Below are 18,468 nucleotides of genomic sequence, written 5' to 3' on the forward strand. Positions count from 1 at the left end.
TTTTACTTGTACATAGATGTATGATTAAAATTTCCTCCTTCAATGTTTATTTTGTACCTCTTGTTAGTCTTAACTTTTCATTCTCCAGATGCTCATTTTTTCCTAATAAAGAAATTATTTCAGAAACCAGTCACCATAGGACATAGGAGAAGACCCACACACATCCTTTCAGCTACAAATCTTCCTTCAGTTACCATCTTTTGAAGAGGAATATTGTTCTTTTCTTTCTCAGCACTCTGGACAAGTCCTGGGAAAGTAACACTAATTCTCAAGAATCTAGTGTGTGTTAAATTAGTCCCTTTATTTGTTTTTCAGGGTTGCATTACAAAATCCTTACTCTTTTTTGGCCAATGTCTTGAATTTTCTTGCTTCTGGTTCCTCACTTGACATCACTACCAATTATTAACAAATATTACCTGAGACCTACACTGACATCAAATTCAAAACAGAATTTGCCATATGCATGAAATTTTTGAAATACATAGTTGTATAAAAACTTTAATAATCTATAGATAGCATACTAAAACCAGCAAAAAATGGATTATTCTAGCATTATAATATTGGATTATATAACACTGGATTATAGGATGATCTGGTGTATAAAAGAGCTTCTCAAAGATTCTAAAAGTATCTATGCAAAATAGGTTATGACTTAACCACCTAACTTGTTATTCTTAATTTTGGTGATCATACACAAGATGTGCTTCAATATTCACATTCTATACTCCACAACTTAGATCAACTTGTTATTTTATCTTAACTTTATTGAAACAATATAATTAAACTACCAACTTTATATATCCTATTTGTGCAGATCATTCTATTTTTTTAATTCTTTACATTGTGGATTAAAAATAATGCAGACAATTTTGAGATCAAGAAAAGAATGGATGTGAACATTTGCACAGATTTCAAATACGACCAAATTTGGTCATGTGATGACTCTTTTCTATGCAGATAAAGCAAAAACTGAACCTCTATGTCCTTGCAATTCCCAAAGTGCCAAATGCCTTAATGATGGGTATTCTCTCTGAAATATCAGCACTGCACATGGGACTCATTCCTACATAATAGCCCACCTCATGCAACATGATCAGGAATACCTATGCTGGTGGAATTTATAGACCTAAATTCCAATTTCATTGTACTCTGGACTCTATAGCTATTTTTTGTATTAGTTGCTTAGATTCTCATGATTAGTATTTTCAAGGTAATGTCTTCATTTTACAGAAACAGGTAACATTAAGACATGTAAATTACCAAGGTCACTTGAATATAAGACACCCAGGTCATATAAGGTTGACTATGACCATAATGAGCAAGTGAATTACACGTGCAGAAGAAGGTCAGAACAGAAACACTCAGTCTGTGTCAATGGAAGATGGGATCCCCAAGTGAACTGTGGAGGTGAGCTCTCGATTATAACATTTTCAAATGTCATCCCATTTCTTCCTACCTTGTAAAAGGAGCCTCGTTGTGTCTTAAAACTTTTTATTAACTATTTATTACAAATAATCCCCAGATGGAAAGTGATTTAGAAAATAACCAGAGCACTGTTTCAAAATACTAATTGTATCATGTGCATTCTACAGCTACCTGACAAACCACTCAGGAACTGGTGGCTTCAACTTTGGGAAGTAGGTCTGCTCATTGCTGTTGGATTACCATTCATACTAATTTTTTGTGTTACTACGGTGCTTATGCTTATTATACCTCTAACTCATGTAGCTATCTTAGTATCTAGGGATGTATCTAGGGATGTATACACCCTTCTATGAATGTAGTCATCTATCTCTCTAAGTATTTACCCACCGAGCCATCTATAGTTTTGTTTATCTGTATGTGTCTTAGAAACAGTCTTATTGCCACCACCAATTCCAACAGCACAGGGCTCATTCCCATTCCCTGCTTTCCACATCTGTGTTGCTCTTCTCCAGCTGTAGGGCACCTGGACTCACTGTCCTCAGTGCTTTACCTATTTCCTCAGCCCTAGAACACAGAGAAAACAGTTTCATACCAATACAAAACTCCTACTTATTTTCAGACCTTCTTTTCTATTTTTTAAGGTTTTATTTACTTATTTTTAGAGAGAGGGGAAGGAATAGAGAAACAGAGGGACAGAAACATCAATATGTGGTTGCCTGTCCCATGCCCCCCACCAGGGACCTGCCTGCAACCTAGCATGTGCCCTGATTGGACATCAACCAGTGACCTTTTGGTTTGCAGGCCAGCACTCAGTCCACTGAGCCACCCCAGCCAGGGCATGTTTTCAGATCTTCTTAATGGAAAGAAGGAGTAATTACAGTCTGTGAAATGCAAGTGTTCATCTGTTTTCTTCTAAGAAGCTTTATATAGTTTTCACATTTATATTTAATAGTCTTCATGTTAAATTAAGCTTGAGTGTGCTATAAAATAAGGGTTGATCTTTTTTGCAGATGGACATTTAATTGGTCTAGCATTATGAGGGGGAAAGACTTTGAAATAAAAATCAATTGTCTCTGGAAGTGACAGTTCATTTTTCAACCCTCTGTTTTAGTCTGTTTATCCAATTTTCTATCCTTAGCCCCACCACTTTGCCTTGATGAGTACTACTGTACACTAAGTCTTGGGCTCTGCCGTGTTTTCATCAATTATGCTCTTCATCTCCCAGATTGTTTTAATTATTCTGGTCTTTTCATTAACAGAAATTTCAGGAAAAACTGGTCGGTTTGTGTAATGCATCCATGGGTGAAAGCAAATGGACGGCTTCTCTGGTGAAAGATAAATTAGGGAGAGCTGGCATCTTCGCTACACTGAGTGTTCAATCCATAAACTTGGTGTATCTCGTCAGTTATTTATTTTGGCTTCTATTTTCCCAGCAATGATTTGGGTAGAAGATGTAGAGATTTTGAAATGTATTTATATTTTATATTTTTGATATTTCAAATGGTATTTTTCATGTTTGCATTTTCCAATTTTTGCTCTAAGTCTAAGGAACTGTACTTTATTTTTGGAAATTGATTTTATACTCTGAAACTACACAGAATGACATTATTCATTTTATGCATTCTTTTGTAGATAAAGTGTATCATTCAAATATACAGTTAGATTTCTACCAGTCCCTTTTTATTTTGCTACTTTGTTTATCTTCTTTATTGTACTGGCTCGGACCTTCAGTACAGTGTTGAGAGGAAGTGAAGAGAACAGACATCTATATCTTATTTTTGACCTCTACAAAACAGGAGACAGTATTTCACTTCTTACCACAACTACAATATTAGTTTAGAATTTTTGTAGATTTCTTTTATCAGTTTAACTGAATTTCCTTCTGCTGCCACTTTGCTCAGTAAGGAATTTTATCAATCAAGTACTGTTCAACATTTTTCATTGCTTTTTATGCTTTATTGATAAGATAATAAGACATTCTTAATTTTTCTTTTCTTTTTTTTAATTATTTTATTGTAGTTCAGGTACAGTTGTCTGCATTTCCCCCCCCCCCCCAACCGCCTCCCCAGCCATCCCCACCTCTCTCCCCTGCTTCCACCCCTCCCCTTGGTTTTGTCCAGGTGTCCTTTATAGCTGTTCCTGAAAACCCTTCCCCTTCTACTACATTATCCTTTTACACCTCCCCTCTGGTTACTGTCAGATTGTTCTTATTTGAGTATCTCTGCTTATATTTTCCTTGCTTGTTTGGTTTGTTGTTTAGGTTCCACTTATAGGTGAGATGATATAGTATTTGTTCCTCACAGCCTGGCTGATTTCGCTTAGCATGATGCTCTCCAGCTCCATCCACGCTGTTGCAAAGGGTAGGAGCTCCTTCTTTCTTTTTGCTGCGTAGTATTCCATTGTGTAAATGTATCATAATTATTTGATCCACTCATTTACTGATGGGCATCTAAGTTGCTTCCAGCACCTAGCTATTGTCATTGGTGATGCTCTGAACATCGGGGTGCGTAGGTTCTTTTGGACTGGTGTTTCAGGATTCTTAGGATAGAGTCCCAGCAGTGGAATTGCTGGGTCAAAAGGCAGTCCCATTTGTGGTTTTCTGAGGAAATTCCACACTGTTTTCCACAGTGGCTGAACTAGTCTGCATCCCCACCAACAGTGCACTAGGGTTCCCTTTTGTCTATGTCCTCTCCAGCAGTTGTTGTTTATTGATTTGTTTATGATGGCTATTCTGACTGTTGATATCTCATTGTGGTTTTAATTTGCAACTCTGATGGCTAGTGATGTTGAACATCTTTTCATATGTCTCTGGGCTCTCTGTATGTCCTCTTTGGAGAAATGTCTGTTCAAATTTTTGTCCATTTCTTTATTGGATTGTTTGTCTTCATGGAGTGGAGTCATGTGAGTTCTTTATATATTTTGGAGATGAAATGCTTGCCCTAGGTATCACTGGCAAATAGGTTTTCACATATAGTTGGTTCTCTTTTCATTTTAATGCTGTTTTCTTTAGCCATGAAGATGCTTTTTAATTTGAGGAGGTCCCATTTGTTTATTATTTCCTTTATGTCCCTTGCTCTAGGGAACATAAGGGTGAAAATATTGCTGTGTGGAATATCTGATGTTTTTTGCCTATCTTTTCCCCTAGGACTTTTATGGTGTCATGACTTATATTTAATTTTTTTATCCACCTTGAATTTATTTTTCTGTATGGTATAAGCTGGTGATCAAGTTTCAATTTTTTGCATATAGCTGTCCAAATCTCCCAATACCATTTGTAGAAGAGGCTATTTTTACTCCATTTTATGCTTCTGCCCCTTTTGTCAAATATTAATTGACCATAGAGACATTGGTTTATTTCTGGGCTCTCTATTCTCTTCCATTGGTCTATGTGTCTGTTCTTGTGCCAGTAAGAGGCTGTTTTGAATACAATGGCCTTGTAATACAGTTTGATATCAGGTGTTATGATCCCTCCTACATTGTTCTTCTTTCTTAAAATTGCTGCAGCTATTCAAGGTCATTTATGGTTTTATGTAAATTTTTGAAATATTTGTTCTATATCTGTGAAATATGTCACTGGTATTTTAATAAAGATTGCATTGAATCTATGTATTACTCTGGGTAGTATGGACATTTTAATGATGTTAATTCTTCCAATCCATGAGCATGGTACATGCTTCCATTTGTTTGTGTCTTCCTTATTTTATTTCTTGAGTGTTGTGTGGTTTTATGAGTACTGGTCTTTACATCCTTGGTTAGGTTTGTCCCTAGGTATTTTATTTTTCTTGTTGTTGTATCAAATGGGAGTTTTCCCTGATTTCTGTTTCTGATCGTTCACTATTAGTGTACAAATATGCGTTTGATTTCTGTATATTGACTTTGTATCTCACTGTGGTGCCTAATTCACTAATTAGGTCAAGCAGTTTTTTGGTGGAGTCTATAGGATTTCCTATGTACACTATCATGTCATCTGCAAACAATGACACTTTTGCTTCCTCCTTTCCAGTTTGGATGCCTCTTATTTCTTTTCCTTGCCTCATTGCTGTGGCTAGAACTTCCAATACTGTGTTGAATAGAAGTGATGAAAGCAGATGTCCTTGTCTTCTTTCTAATTTTAGTGGGAAAGCTTTCAGTTTTTGCCCACTGAGAATGTTCTTGACTGTAGGTCTCTCTTATATGGCCTTGTTTATGTTGAGGAATGCTCCCTCTATTCCACTTTGCTGAGTGTTTTTATCATAAATGGGTGCTGTACATTGACAAATGCTTTTTCCACATCAATTGATATAATCATGTGATTTTTGTCTTTACTTTTGTTTATGTGATGTATTACATTGATTGATTTGAAAATATTGAACCATCCCTGCATCCTTGGGATGAATCTCACTTGATCACAATGTATGATATTTTTAATGTACTGCTGGATGTGGTTTGCCCATATTCTCTCGAGGATTTTAGTGTCTATGTTTATCAACAATATTGTCCTGAAGTTTTCTTTCTTTGTTATGTCTTTATCTGGTTTTGGGATTAAGGTGATACTAGCTTCATAAAAGAGTTTGGAGTCTTCCATATTCTTGAAATTTTTGGAATAGTCTGTGAAGGATAGGGGTTAGCTTTTCCTTAAATGCTTTGTAGAATTCTCCTGTGAAACCATCTGGTCCAGGGCTTTTGATTGTCGGGAGTTTTTTTTATTACTGCTTCAATTTCATCAGTTATTATTGGTCTATTCAAGCTTTCTACTTCTCCATTCACTTCTAGATTATATTTTTCTAGAAATTTGTCTATTTCACCTAGGTTTTCCAATTTCTTAGCATATAGTTCTTCCTAGTGATTTCTTACAATCTATTGTATCTCTGTGGTATCAGTTGTAATCTCTCCTCTTTCATTTCTGTTTATTTGGGTGTTCTCTCTATTTTCTTCTTGATGCTTAAAGATTTCAAGCCTGCTTAAAGGCTTCTCAATTTTCTTTATCTTTTCAAAGAACCACGTCCTGGATTTATTGATCCTTAGAATTGTGCAATTAGCCTCTATGCCATTTAATTCTGCTCTGATCTTAGTCTTTTCCTTCCTTCTACTTGTTCTGGGCTGTCTTTGCTGTTGTTCCTTGAGTTCTTGCAAGTGTAGGATTAGGTTTTTTATTTGAAATATTTCTTTCTTTTTTAGGTAGGCCCATATCGCAATGACCTTCCTTCTCAGGACTGCTCTTGCTGTGTCCCATAAGTTTTGGATTGTTGTGAGTTCATTTTCATTTTCATTTGTTTCCAGAAAGTTTTTGATTTCTTCCTTAATCTCCTTCTTGACCCATTCATTGTTTAATAGCATGCTATTCAATCTCCATGAGTTTGGGTGTTTTTGAGTTTTTTCCTCGAGGGTGGTTTCCAGTTTCAGTCCCTTGTGGTCAGAGAAAATGCTTGATGTTATTTCCATTTTCTTGAATTTGTTGAGGCTTCTTTTGTGTCCAATCATGTAGTCTATCTTTGAAAATGTTCCATGTGCATTTGAAAAGAATGTGTATTTTGCTTCTTTGGGAAGAAAAGCTCTATACATATCAGTTAAGGCCATTTGAGCTAGGACATTGTTCAATGCTAAAACATCTTTGTTGATATTTTGTTTGGAAAATCTATCCATTTTTGACAGTGGAGTGTTAAAATCCCCTACTATAAGTGTGTTGCTGTCAATATCTTTCTTGCAGTCCTCCAAGATTTTCCTTATATATTTGATGCCTCTATATTGGGAATTTTTCTTCTTTTTTACTGTTGTTCAAGTATAGTTGTCTCCATTTTCCTCTTACTACACCATTGAACTGCATATAAAAATGTCTCATTCCTGGAGTTAATTCTACTTGGTGGTGATATGTTATTTTTCTTTACTTTCATGTACTTGATTTGCTGATATATTTTTAAGAAATTTGGTATGTATGTTCGCAGAGCATATTAGATTACCATTGTTTTCCTGGAACGTCTCTGCCAGGTGTTGTTATCAAGGTTACTGTGGCCTCAGAAACCCATTAGAGAATTGTTCTTTGCCCCTCAGTTTTCTGAAAGTACATGTATAATGTTATTATGAATAAAGTTATTATATTGTTTTTCCTTTAAATGATTGATACAATCACCTGTGAAATCATCTGATATATAGTTTAGTTTCTTTTTTCTTTTAAAAATTGTTTGCTGATTAACTTAATTTCCTTAACAGAGAGTGGACTATTTAAACCTCTTATATTGGTCTTTTACCAATTTGGGCAAGCTAGGAAACAGAACCTGCAAGAAAGTTTTAAACTTTTAACAATACATAAATCACTAGTTAACCTATCTAATTCATGTCTCAGCCAAGACTCTGTATCAAATTCATTGATCTTTAACTGAAGGCAGTTCTTCCCTATGTGACACGGTGTCTGTGGTATTGTGGATGTGACAAACAAAATCACAAGGACTGCAAAAGTCCTATAAAGAAAAAAGGCAGCATGGCCACTCTGAGTGAGAGAGTGCCCCAACCCTTGCTGGACAGGCTTTTATTGCTTTCTGGGAGCATTACATCAAGGAAGGTCCTCATTCATTATGCTCAGGTTTGCTTGAAGTGATTACTTCTTACAGATAACAAAGAAAAGAATGTTGCAAATGCAAGAGAACAATAAAAGTGATTGACCTGGTTACGCTCCATGCTTGGAATGGCTTAGCACACACTTTAGTGAGTTACTTCAAAGATATACATTTAACCTCTGATGTCTTAACTCAGGGTGAAGGAATCTTAGCAAAAGCAAGCCTCAAAGCAGCCTAGAAATAATGCAGGCCTGGTCCCCTGTGGGAAGGCTGATCTGTGGGACTGGCTCCTATGTGCCACCTCTCACCTGTCAGTTTTCCAAACCAGGGCTGAGCTACATTCGCCATTGCCACGTGGACCAGTTCCCTATAGCTATGGCTATTCAGCTTCTATTGGCACAACATCTTCTGAGGGTTTTCATTGACCCTCAGTACATTTCATCATGGATATCTGTAAAAAAGATTTTAACATCAATCTTGATTTTATGGACTTTTATTTAATGAATAATTCAGGTAGGATGTTCTACTGGTTAGAAGTCATTAAAATAGGTCATCCTAAAATATCCAAAGAATAATAGAAAAACTGTACAAAGAAGGCCATGAGAATATAAACCCAATGTGGTATGTTACAGTGGTAAGCAAGAAGAACAGTGTAACAAATTTAAATGTAGAACGTGGCATTATAATTTGATCTTTTGAGATGCATTATTACTGACAATTTTACTTACTGAATTATCCTTTTAATATTTATAACTTGTGATTTTCCTTAAGAAATCTAATTTTAATATTTTTAGAAATACCAAGATGTGCACCCCCACCTCAGATTCCCAGATCTCAAAATATGACGACCACAGTGAATTATCAGGAAGGAGAAACAATCTCTGTTCTCTGTCAAGACAATTCTGTGATTCTGGAAGCAGGAGACCTCATGTGCCAGGGTGGAATCTGGAAGTCAGTCCCACGCTGCATTGGTCAGTAGTGCGTCACTTGCATGACACCTGTCTGTCAAACGAGGGTTAGACGCCCCTGTGCTTTATGGAAAGGGACAGATGAAGCCCTTTCTCCATATGGGTTCCACTTCATCTTGAAACCCTACATCACAATCTCGGTACCAGAACCAATCAGCATTGCTCCCCTTGTGTTGTGAAGTGAGCACAGAGGGAAGCTTTGGGTTACTGCAGAAACCCCAGATGCAATTGGTCTAGGTGTGTGTTTCACTCCTGGGGATGAGCAGGAAGGGAATGAAGGGGACAAGGGAATGAGGGGATGGTAGCATTGGTTTTATGGAGACACATATCTTTGCAAGTTTCAAGTATTGTTTAGTTATTAAACAATTTCAGTAGTTCAAAAATTGTTATTTTAAAACCCCAAATGTGTTTAATTTTATTTTTCCTTGTAAATATGGTGTTTGTGCCTGACCTTTTGACATCTGCTCTGCATTGTAGAGAAAACACCATGTTCTCAGCCACCTTATATAGAACATGGAACTGTAAGTTCCTCCAGATCAGAAGGAGAAGAAACACTGGAGCCCAAGCTCTATCCACATGGCACTAAATTACGTTATGTTTGTGAAGACGGTTTCAAGATAACTGGGCGTCATGAGATAACATGCCACTTGGGGAGATGGAGTTCCCCACCTCAGTGTGTAGGTGAGGACGGCGTGCAAACTAAAATTCTATTTTTGGTACAATTGATCAAAATGAGCAATCATCATCAAAGGCATGAAAGATAATTCTTTAGATTTATAAGTATACAAACCCTTTTATGTTTTTATATACCATTTATGTATTAACATATTTTACCAAGCAATTTTTCTATAAACCAAGAAATCCTATTTTTTGTTAATGTTATGGGTTTATTCAGAAATTGCTTTAGGTGTTTGTTCTTTCTGTTTATTTTTGTTGTTGACACTATTACTCAGGTCCCCATTCCCACCTCTTTGTGCCCTTCCACCCAGCCTCCGACCCCCTGCCTTATCTCCGGCCGTCACCACATTGTCTTCTGTGTCCATGGGCTATGCATACATGTCCTTTAGCAATGTCTTCACCTTTGTTCACCCAGCCCCCCTCTCCCTCATGCCTCTGACAGCTGTCAGTCTGTCCCACGTGTCCTCGCCTCTGTTCTATTTTGTTTACCAGTTTCTTCTATTCACTAATTCCACATGTAAGTGAGGTCATACTGTATGTCTTTCTCTGACTGGCTTCTTTCACTCAGCATGGTGTTCTCTGGATGCACCCATGCTGTCACAAAAGGTAAGATTTCCTTCTTTTTCACAGGCCACATAGCAGCCACTGTGGAAAACAGTATGGAGGTACCTCAAAAATTAAAAACAGGACTGCCTTCTCACCCAGAGACCCCACTCCTGGGACTACACCCTAAGAGTCCTGAAACACCAGTTGGGAAGATTATATGCATCCCCTGTTCATAGCAGCATTGTTTCCAACCTCCAGGACCTAGAAACAGTCCGAGGGCTGATCAGCCCCTAAGTGGATAAAAAAATGTGATACATGAAATTACTTTTAATTACTGCATTTTCCCCACTAAAACTAGATGTGTAGTGAAATTAAACCTAACTATTCATGTAGGTACAGCTATTTGTATTTTCTAAATATTTGTATACATTGTAGTGAAGGCTTTGCTGCCAGGCTTTTAAAATTTTACATTTTTCCTACAATGTCCTTTCTGATCTCTTACAATAGATGACAATTTTCTTAACATGATTCTCAATGTGTTTCTTTTTATTACTCGTGACTGGTTAGGGAAGCATTGACAGTCCCATTCCTAAATAAATGGACATTTTTCTTTTCAAGTTTTTGCTCAAGTTGATGGCTGGATGCACACTACAATGGTGGATTTAGGAAATATTTATGCACATTTTCTGTGATGTATTATTATTAGCACCTGTGTGATGAAATAAAAGTACCATCTATGCCAACCAGTACATGAAATTAATTCCAGAGTTAGTGAAATGTTCAGTCATTGTTAACTTTTTTCCTTCAGGACTTCCTTGTGGACCACCACCTCTAATTTCCAATGGGGCTGCACCGAACAGGAAAAACAGATATGAGTATGGAGAAGAATTTATGTACCACTGTGCCCGAGGATTTATAATTCATGGACCTGCATCTGTGATATGTTCAGGAGGAAAATGGAGCCCTCCCCCAGAATGCATAAGTATGGTGTATTTAATTTTATTCTCAGGCTGATCAATATCTGTAACTAGAGCATGAACGATGTAAATTTTAATCCGCAGTCATTTTAGAATCTAACAAAGTATCTCCAAAAACCTCTGGATTCTGGTGGACAATTAATAGTCCTAATCACATGAACAGATTAGCAACAGGGGCCTGATTGATTTACTTTGGGGTCCCCCTGCCCCTCTGCCCCTTGCTCTATGTGCACACTCAGACATGTCACCTCTGTGGGGTACAGCTGGCCCCTGCTCACAAGTCTCATCGTGACTCAGCTCTTGTCACTTTACCAGTTACCTACTTATAGACATTTGTGTTCTTTTGCAATGTTTCATGTAGTTCTAGGAAGTCGACTTGGACAGAAGGAAAGGCTAGAAATCTATACACACACACACACACACACACACACACACAGATGGCCTCTGTGGACAAAAAAGAATCTGAATGTAAGAATTGTGGTCCTGATCTCATCAGGCTTTCCGAACCATCAGTACCACATTACACTTCTGATGAATGTAGAATCACTCAATGTGATCAAGTCAAGACCACCAACGTACTTTCAAGTTATAAGAAAAATATTGTACAGTATTGCATTGGTTTGGTATGCACCTATTATTCTAGAGGAAAGTTATTGGCCAATATCTATTTTTAAAGATTTACTGAACAAGTATCTTGCTTTTTTCCTTTCAGAAACAACTTGTCCTTCCCCACCCAGCTTTGATAATGCTGAACCTATAAATGTAAACAAGAACAAGAAGGTATATCAGTCAGGAGAAGAAGTAGCTTACAGATGTCGACAATACTACCAAATGGACGGACCCAATGTTGTTCGCTGTATGACTGGCAGATGGATAGGGACACCCACATGCAGAGGTGTTTTGATCAACTTTGACATTTAATTTCCTGAAGTGTCTTAAATAGTACAATATAGCATTGCTTCTAGCATGATGAAGAGATGAACACAGGCTCTGTCTTAGGCCAGATTGGGGGAGGCGGAGGTTGGTGCCTTCACACAGAGGAATGGAAGGGGTGGTGATGGTTGACCTGAGAGCCTGTTGTTTTTCCTGGGTGGTGCCTGAAACAGCAGCATCAGCACCTTCTAGGAAACTGGAGGAAATGCAAATGCCAATTCACAGGCTCACTCAGAGCAGCATCCAAAACTCCAGGTGGTGACCTGAAATTCTTTAACTAGAATTCCCAGCAGCTTCCCCTTCAGTCTACTACTACCTTACCTCCAGCTGAAGCTCCTTGCTCATCTTAGCATCCATAATCATCTGCCCCCCTCAGATGACTAGAGTACTTTCATTAAATTGTAAATTCATTTTTCTCATATTTTCCTCAGCCTCTGTTTGCATCTTTTGTGAGATCACCCTCTTCCTTTAACTATGTGGTATTCTGCAAAACATTTAATTCTTGATTTACTCCTTAAGGTAATGACTACTATACTTATTAGCCCAAGAGTCTAAAATCACAATGAATAGATGTGATGATTTCAACACAAATTTGAAGCCAAATAATCTGTTATTCTGAGTTTTTATGGTTTATCAATTCATCTTCAATTTGTACAACTTTTATTTTTTTTTTACTAAACTCAGAGGGAAATATCTGAAAAGCCCTCATTTACATTGGCTATAAATATCTATTGATCTTCGAGAGGATGGGAAAGAAATTTAAGAGGCAGAAGCTTAACTTAATCTCTTTTCATGACAGACTAATATGGATTTAAGGATTCCATAAGGAAAATGGAGCCCTCCCCCAGAATGCATAAGTATGGTGTATTTAATTTTATTCTCAGGCTGATCAATATCTGTAACTAGAGCATGAACGATGTAAATTTTAATCCGCAGTCATTTTAGAATCTAACAAGGTATCTCCAAAAAGTTCTGGATTCTGGTGGACAATTAATAGCCCTAATCATATGAACAGATTAGCAACAGAATCCTGATTGGTTTACTTTGGGGTCCCCCTGCCCCTCTGCCCCTTGCTCTATGTGCACACTCAGACATGTCACCTCTGTGGGGTACAGCTGGCCCCTGCTCACCAGTCTCATCGTGACTCAGCTCTTTTCACTTTACCAGTTACCTTCTTATAGACATTTGTGTCCTTTTGCAATGTTACATGTAGTTCTAGGAAGTGGACTTGGACAGAAGGAAAGGCTAGAAATATATATATATATATATATATATATATATATATATATATATATATATAAACACAGATGGCCTCTGTGGACAAAAAAGAATCTGAATGTAAGAATTGTGGTCCTGATCTCATCAGGCTTTCCGAACCATCAGTACCACATTACACTTCTGATGAATGTAGAATCACTCAATGTGATCAAGTCAAGACCACCAACGTACTTTCAAGTTATAAGAAAAATATTGTACAGTATTGCATTGGTTTGGTGTGTACCTATTATTCTAGAGGAAAGTTATTGGCCAATATCTATTTTTAAAGATTTACTGAACAAGTATCTTGCTTTTTTCCTTTCAGAAACAACTTGTCCTTCCCCACCCAGCTTTGATAATGCTGAACCTATAAATGTAAACAAGAACAAGAAGGTATATCAGTCAGGAGAAGAAGTAGCTTACAGATGTCGACAATACTACCAAATGGACGGACCCAATGTTGTTCGCTGTATGACTGGCAGATGGATAGGGACACCCACATGCAGAGGTGTTTTGATCAACTTTGACATTTAATTTCCTGAAGTGTCTTAAATAGTACAATATAGCATTGCTTCTAGCATGATGAAGAGATGAACACAGGCTCTGTCTTAGGCCAGATTGGGGGAGGCGGAGGTTGGTGCCTTCACACAGAGGAATGGAAGGGGTGGTGATGGTTGACCTGAGAGCCTGTTGTTTTTCCTGGGTGGTGCCTGAAACAGCAGCATCAGCACCTTCTAGGAAACTGGAGGAAATGCAAATGCCAATTCACAGGCTCACTCAGAGCAGCATCCAAAACTCCAGGTGGTGACCTGAAATTCTTTAACTAGAATTCCCAGCAGCTTCCCCTTCAGTCTACTACTACCTTACCTCCAGCTGAAGCTCCTTGCTCATCTTAGCATCCATAATCATCTGCCCCCCTCAGATGACTAGAGTACTTTCATTAAATTGTAAATTCATTTTTCTCATATTTTCCTCAGCCTCTGTTTGCATCTTTTGTGAGATCACCCTCTTCCTTTAAATATGCAGCATTCCTCAAAGCATTTAATTCTTGACTCACTTCTTAAGGAAATGACTACTATACTTATTAGCCCAAGAGCCTAAAATCACAATGAATAGATGTGATGATTTCAACATAAATTTGAAACCAAATAATCTGTTATTCTGAGTTTTATGGTTTATCGATTCATCTTCAATTTGTACAACTTTTATTTTTTTTTACTAAACTCAGAGGGAAATATCTGAAAAGCCACCATTTACATTGGCTATAAATATCTATTGATCTTCGAGAGGATGGGAAAGAAATTTAAGAGGCAGAGTCTTAACTTAATCTGTCTTCATGGCAGACTAATATGGATTTAAGTCCTCCAGAAATAGAAGGGAATTGCATTGGTTGATGTGAGTTCTAAACATTCATTGCATTAGATACACATTTTTTCTTTTTATTAGATAATTCCTGTGGGAGTCCTCCCATAGTCGAACATGCCACTATACAAAACAGGAAGACTCGGTATCAGTCTGGTGACAGGGTACGTTACGAATGCATGAAACCTTTGGACCTATTTGGGGATGTAGAGGTGACCTGTCTGAATGGGGGATGGACTGACCCACCTCAGTGCAAAGGTAGAGTATCTTATTCTCCCCTGACCCCCATTGTAGAGGATATATTAGGGACAAACTGTGTTGGTATGAATACATAATGGAGTGGTTCCTATGGAGGAAATAAATTCATGCAAATAAAATGGTGGTGCTTAAAGTCCCATTCTATTTATGGACTGAGTAAGTACTATGGTGTACTTATTCTAGGACAGATTTGGCCACATTAGAAGAAGAGATATTCTGTGTCATGGATTCCAGAATGAATTTGAGAGTGGGAGCTCTTCAGTGGGGCCTTTCAGCCCAGCTGACCCTCCGGCTTCTCAGCCACTGTCCATGGTGGGGGGTCAAGGCTGTCCCTATGTCCTCTCTGCTTACCCATCTGTGTGGTAGCTTCTGTACACCCTACATTTAAGGCTCTTGGTCAAGTGTCCTTCATTTGGTTCTTCATCTTGCTTACTCTCTTATTTAGCTGTAAATCCAGTCTGGCACCTGGAAGAGGTGAGGATAGCCCCCACCTACTCCAGAGCCACCTTAAATCAAAGACTGTCCTTTTGTAGAGTCCAGAGGAAAATGTGGGCCCCCTCCAACCATTGACAATGGGGACATCACCACATTCCCATCAGCCAACTACGCTCCAGGAGACTCTGTGGAGTACAAATGCCAGGCCTACTATAAACTTCAGGGAAACAGGTTAATAACATGTCGTGATGGAGAGTGGTCACAACCACCCAAATGTTTAGGTAAGTGTGTTGCTGTTCCAATGGGTCCTGGGAAATCTGTGTAGAGAGTGTGATGTTCTGCTCTTTATAACAGAACTTTCATGGATTACCACTATTCTGATGAATGCTTGACTCCCTCAGAGTGATCTGTGAGCAAACACCATATGACAAATTCTTAAGCAGGAAGAGCAACAAAGATTCTTTTATGGAAACTGTATAATGACAACGGGTATTATGAACTTTGATTTAACCTTTAATCATCACACAGAGTACCTTATGTTTACATCATTAGTTGTTCAAAATGACTTACATCTACAGGATGGCTTTTCAATAAATTGTATTGAAAAAGGTTCTGAGAATGAGTTCCTGGATCAGTGTGGAAGATTCTACATGACACTGTAAACCTCTGTAGTGAGAATTTGTATATCACTTAATGTTTTATGTTTCTTGTTTTTACCTTTAGAGGCATGTGTAGTATCAGAAGAAATGATGGAAAAGCGTAACATACAGTTGAAATGGAGAGACGACAAAAAACTTTATTCAGAATCAGACGATAGTCTTGAGTTCACCTGCCGACCTGGGTATCGTGCAGTGTCACCAACTCCTGCATTCCGGGTAACGTGTCGGGCAGGAAAACTGATGTATCCCACCTGTGAGAAATGATGGTTATGTTGCAGTCTGAAAATTGAAATACACATATTCATTTAGAATATTTTATATTAATCCAATTCTCTATTTTTCATGTATATTTTATCTCATTTTTCTTCATAATCAGAGTTTATGTTGATACCATTATAATGTGAAAGACCAATGAATCACTCTGAAAGAGATCTCATTAAAATGTGGCAAACCACAATGCTATGTGTTCTGTTCGTGAAACATCTGTGGTGAGAAATCAGAAGCCATCCCTTCATGGCCTGCTTGCACCCAACCACTCCCCTAACTTTCCCAATGCTTTTTCTGAAACTTCTGAGAACGTTTGAGACTCTTGTTGCAGAAGAAATGTAAAAAAAATTATTGTCACCATCTTTAAAATATAATCAGTTCACAAACACATAAAAACCAAACTATGTCACACCTGTGTTGGAGAGAAGATGTCAGTGGTTATTACCTGTCCTGGTGAAACACTCACCAGAGATGGCGACAGGTGTGATCTTCTGAAGCCTGTCGCCCCAGTGTGTGCAAGCTCTCAGACACATCTCACGGAGCAGGTGGGATCCAATTCAGAGTGTGACTGTGGGGAGAGTGGCACACACCCTGGTGAAAACACAGCAGCAGTATAGACACATTCTCATGATATCACGACATGCTGTGAACTGTGACTACGAGTTTACAGAGCAGAGACCAGCAGGAAGTGCAATGACACACTTACCATAACTCTGTTGGATTTACAGATAACAGGGGTAGGAGTTGGGGCTCTGTTCCTGTATTCTCCCATTTTTCTGTATTGAATGTATATCACCTTTGAACCATGAAATATGTTAATTTAGAGTAAATACATACAAAAAGTAAGACGACACTTGTTGAGAACCAGAAAGAGCTCTGCATGAAGAGGAGGGCTTGAACATTATCTTCATGATTTTGCTGTTTTATAGAGATTTGGACACTTTCAAACCCTAGAGCCTGAACTATGTTTTTTATATTTGTACATTTCAAACACATCACTAATTAAATTCAGTTGAATATAAACATGATTCATTTCTACAAAAACGTTAATACTGTAAGATGACAGTGAGAATGTAGGTATTACGTATCACAACAGCATGGGTGGACCTGGAGAGTACTGTGCGAACTGAAATAAGCCATTCTGAGGAAGACAAGCTGCATGAGATTTCAGATATGTGTGGAATCTGATGAACAAAGTAAACTATCAACCAAAATGGAGACAGACTCACAGATACAATAGCTGACTGACAGCTGTCAGAGGGGAGAATTGGGGGGACTGAGTGAGAATGATGAAGGCATTAATGAAAAAATAAAATGAAATAAAAACCCATAGACACAGACAAGAGTATGGTGATGACCAGAGGGAAGGGGATGGGAGAGGTAGAAGAGGGTAAATTGGGGTTAAATGGTGATGGGAGGAGACCTGATTTGGGTGGTGAACACAAAAATACAATTTACAGATGGTGTATTATAGAACTGAACCCCTGAAAGCTATATAATTTTATTAAGCAATGTGACCCCAGTCAATTCAATAAAAATTTTGAAATGAAAATAAAGCTATAAGTAACTAAGCTACAAATACCTGAAGTGGTACCTTGTTGCTCTGTGTTAAAACCAAACCCGGGACATTGCTCCAGTGAGGAGACTGGCCATCACCAAGGAGCCAGGTTAGGGAACCTGGGTCCCCAGGGCAGCCAGTTTCCTGTCACATGAGGCGACATCATCACAATGGACACGTCTCTTTGATATTAACACTGATATTTGTGCACATAGTGTTTCTGCCAGCCTGTTACCCAATAGTAGTGGAACCTGTCACACTTGGTTTTTGTCAATTATTTCATTGGAGGTCACAAAATAGTAATTTCACAGACCAGTTCTATCGTTCTTCTGCGTTCATTCCCGGTGCCTCTTGTACACAGGTAAGTGTCCCTTCACCAAGGCTGTGTAGGTTAAACCTCCACCTAAATGATGTGGCACCTCATCATGATTGTGCTTCAATCTCCAGTTTCTGGAGCAAGAAATATGTTCGTGTCCTTCCATGATGGTGTTCAAGACTTGTTTTTCTTCTTTAAAACTTCTGTATGTATTAGCAAGAATTCAGTGTTTAATAATCCATTTGTCACATTCATTTTTCCATTGGCTACAGGATTACCCCAGTCTTGGCAAGGGGCTG

At 38.1% G+C, this 18,468-nt stretch overlaps 2 protein-coding genes across 8 annotated transcripts in view; both read left to right on the forward strand.

The window, feature by feature from the left end:
• Positions 1-18,468, forward strand: part of LOC114512472 (complement factor H) — a 157,561-nt gene that overhangs the window by 31,854 nt on the left and 107,239 nt on the right. The window lies entirely within an intron of this gene.
• LOC114512469 (complement factor H) overlaps positions 1-18,468 on the forward strand; it is a 41,345-nt gene that overhangs the window by 5,559 nt on the left and 17,318 nt on the right. Inside the window, exons 6-13 of one of the 2 annotated variants that reach the window (XM_028531430.2) lie at positions 1,231-1,407; positions 8,750-8,926; positions 9,401-9,604; positions 10,956-11,129; positions 11,837-12,019; positions 14,761-14,934; positions 15,468-15,650; positions 16,093-16,485. In XM_028531430.2, coding sequence (XP_028387231.2) covers positions 1,231-1,407; positions 8,750-8,926; positions 9,401-9,604; positions 10,956-11,129; positions 11,837-12,019; positions 14,761-14,934; positions 15,468-15,650; positions 16,093-16,292 — 1,472 coding nt within the window. In that variant the 3' untranslated portion in view covers positions 16,293-16,485. Of the gene's footprint in view, positions 1-1,230; positions 1,408-8,749; positions 8,927-9,400; positions 9,605-10,955; positions 11,130-11,836; positions 12,020-14,760; positions 14,935-15,467; positions 15,651-16,092; positions 16,486-18,468 lie in introns of those variants that run through there. The other variant, XM_036016234.1, reaches the window with a different exon arrangement.

Source organism: Phyllostomus discolor, chromosome 15 (genome assembly GCF_004126475.2).
Source record: "Phyllostomus discolor isolate MPI-MPIP mPhyDis1 chromosome 15, mPhyDis1.pri.v3, whole genome shotgun sequence".
Classification (NCBI taxonomy): Eukaryota; Metazoa; Chordata; class Mammalia; order Chiroptera; family Phyllostomidae; genus Phyllostomus; species Phyllostomus discolor.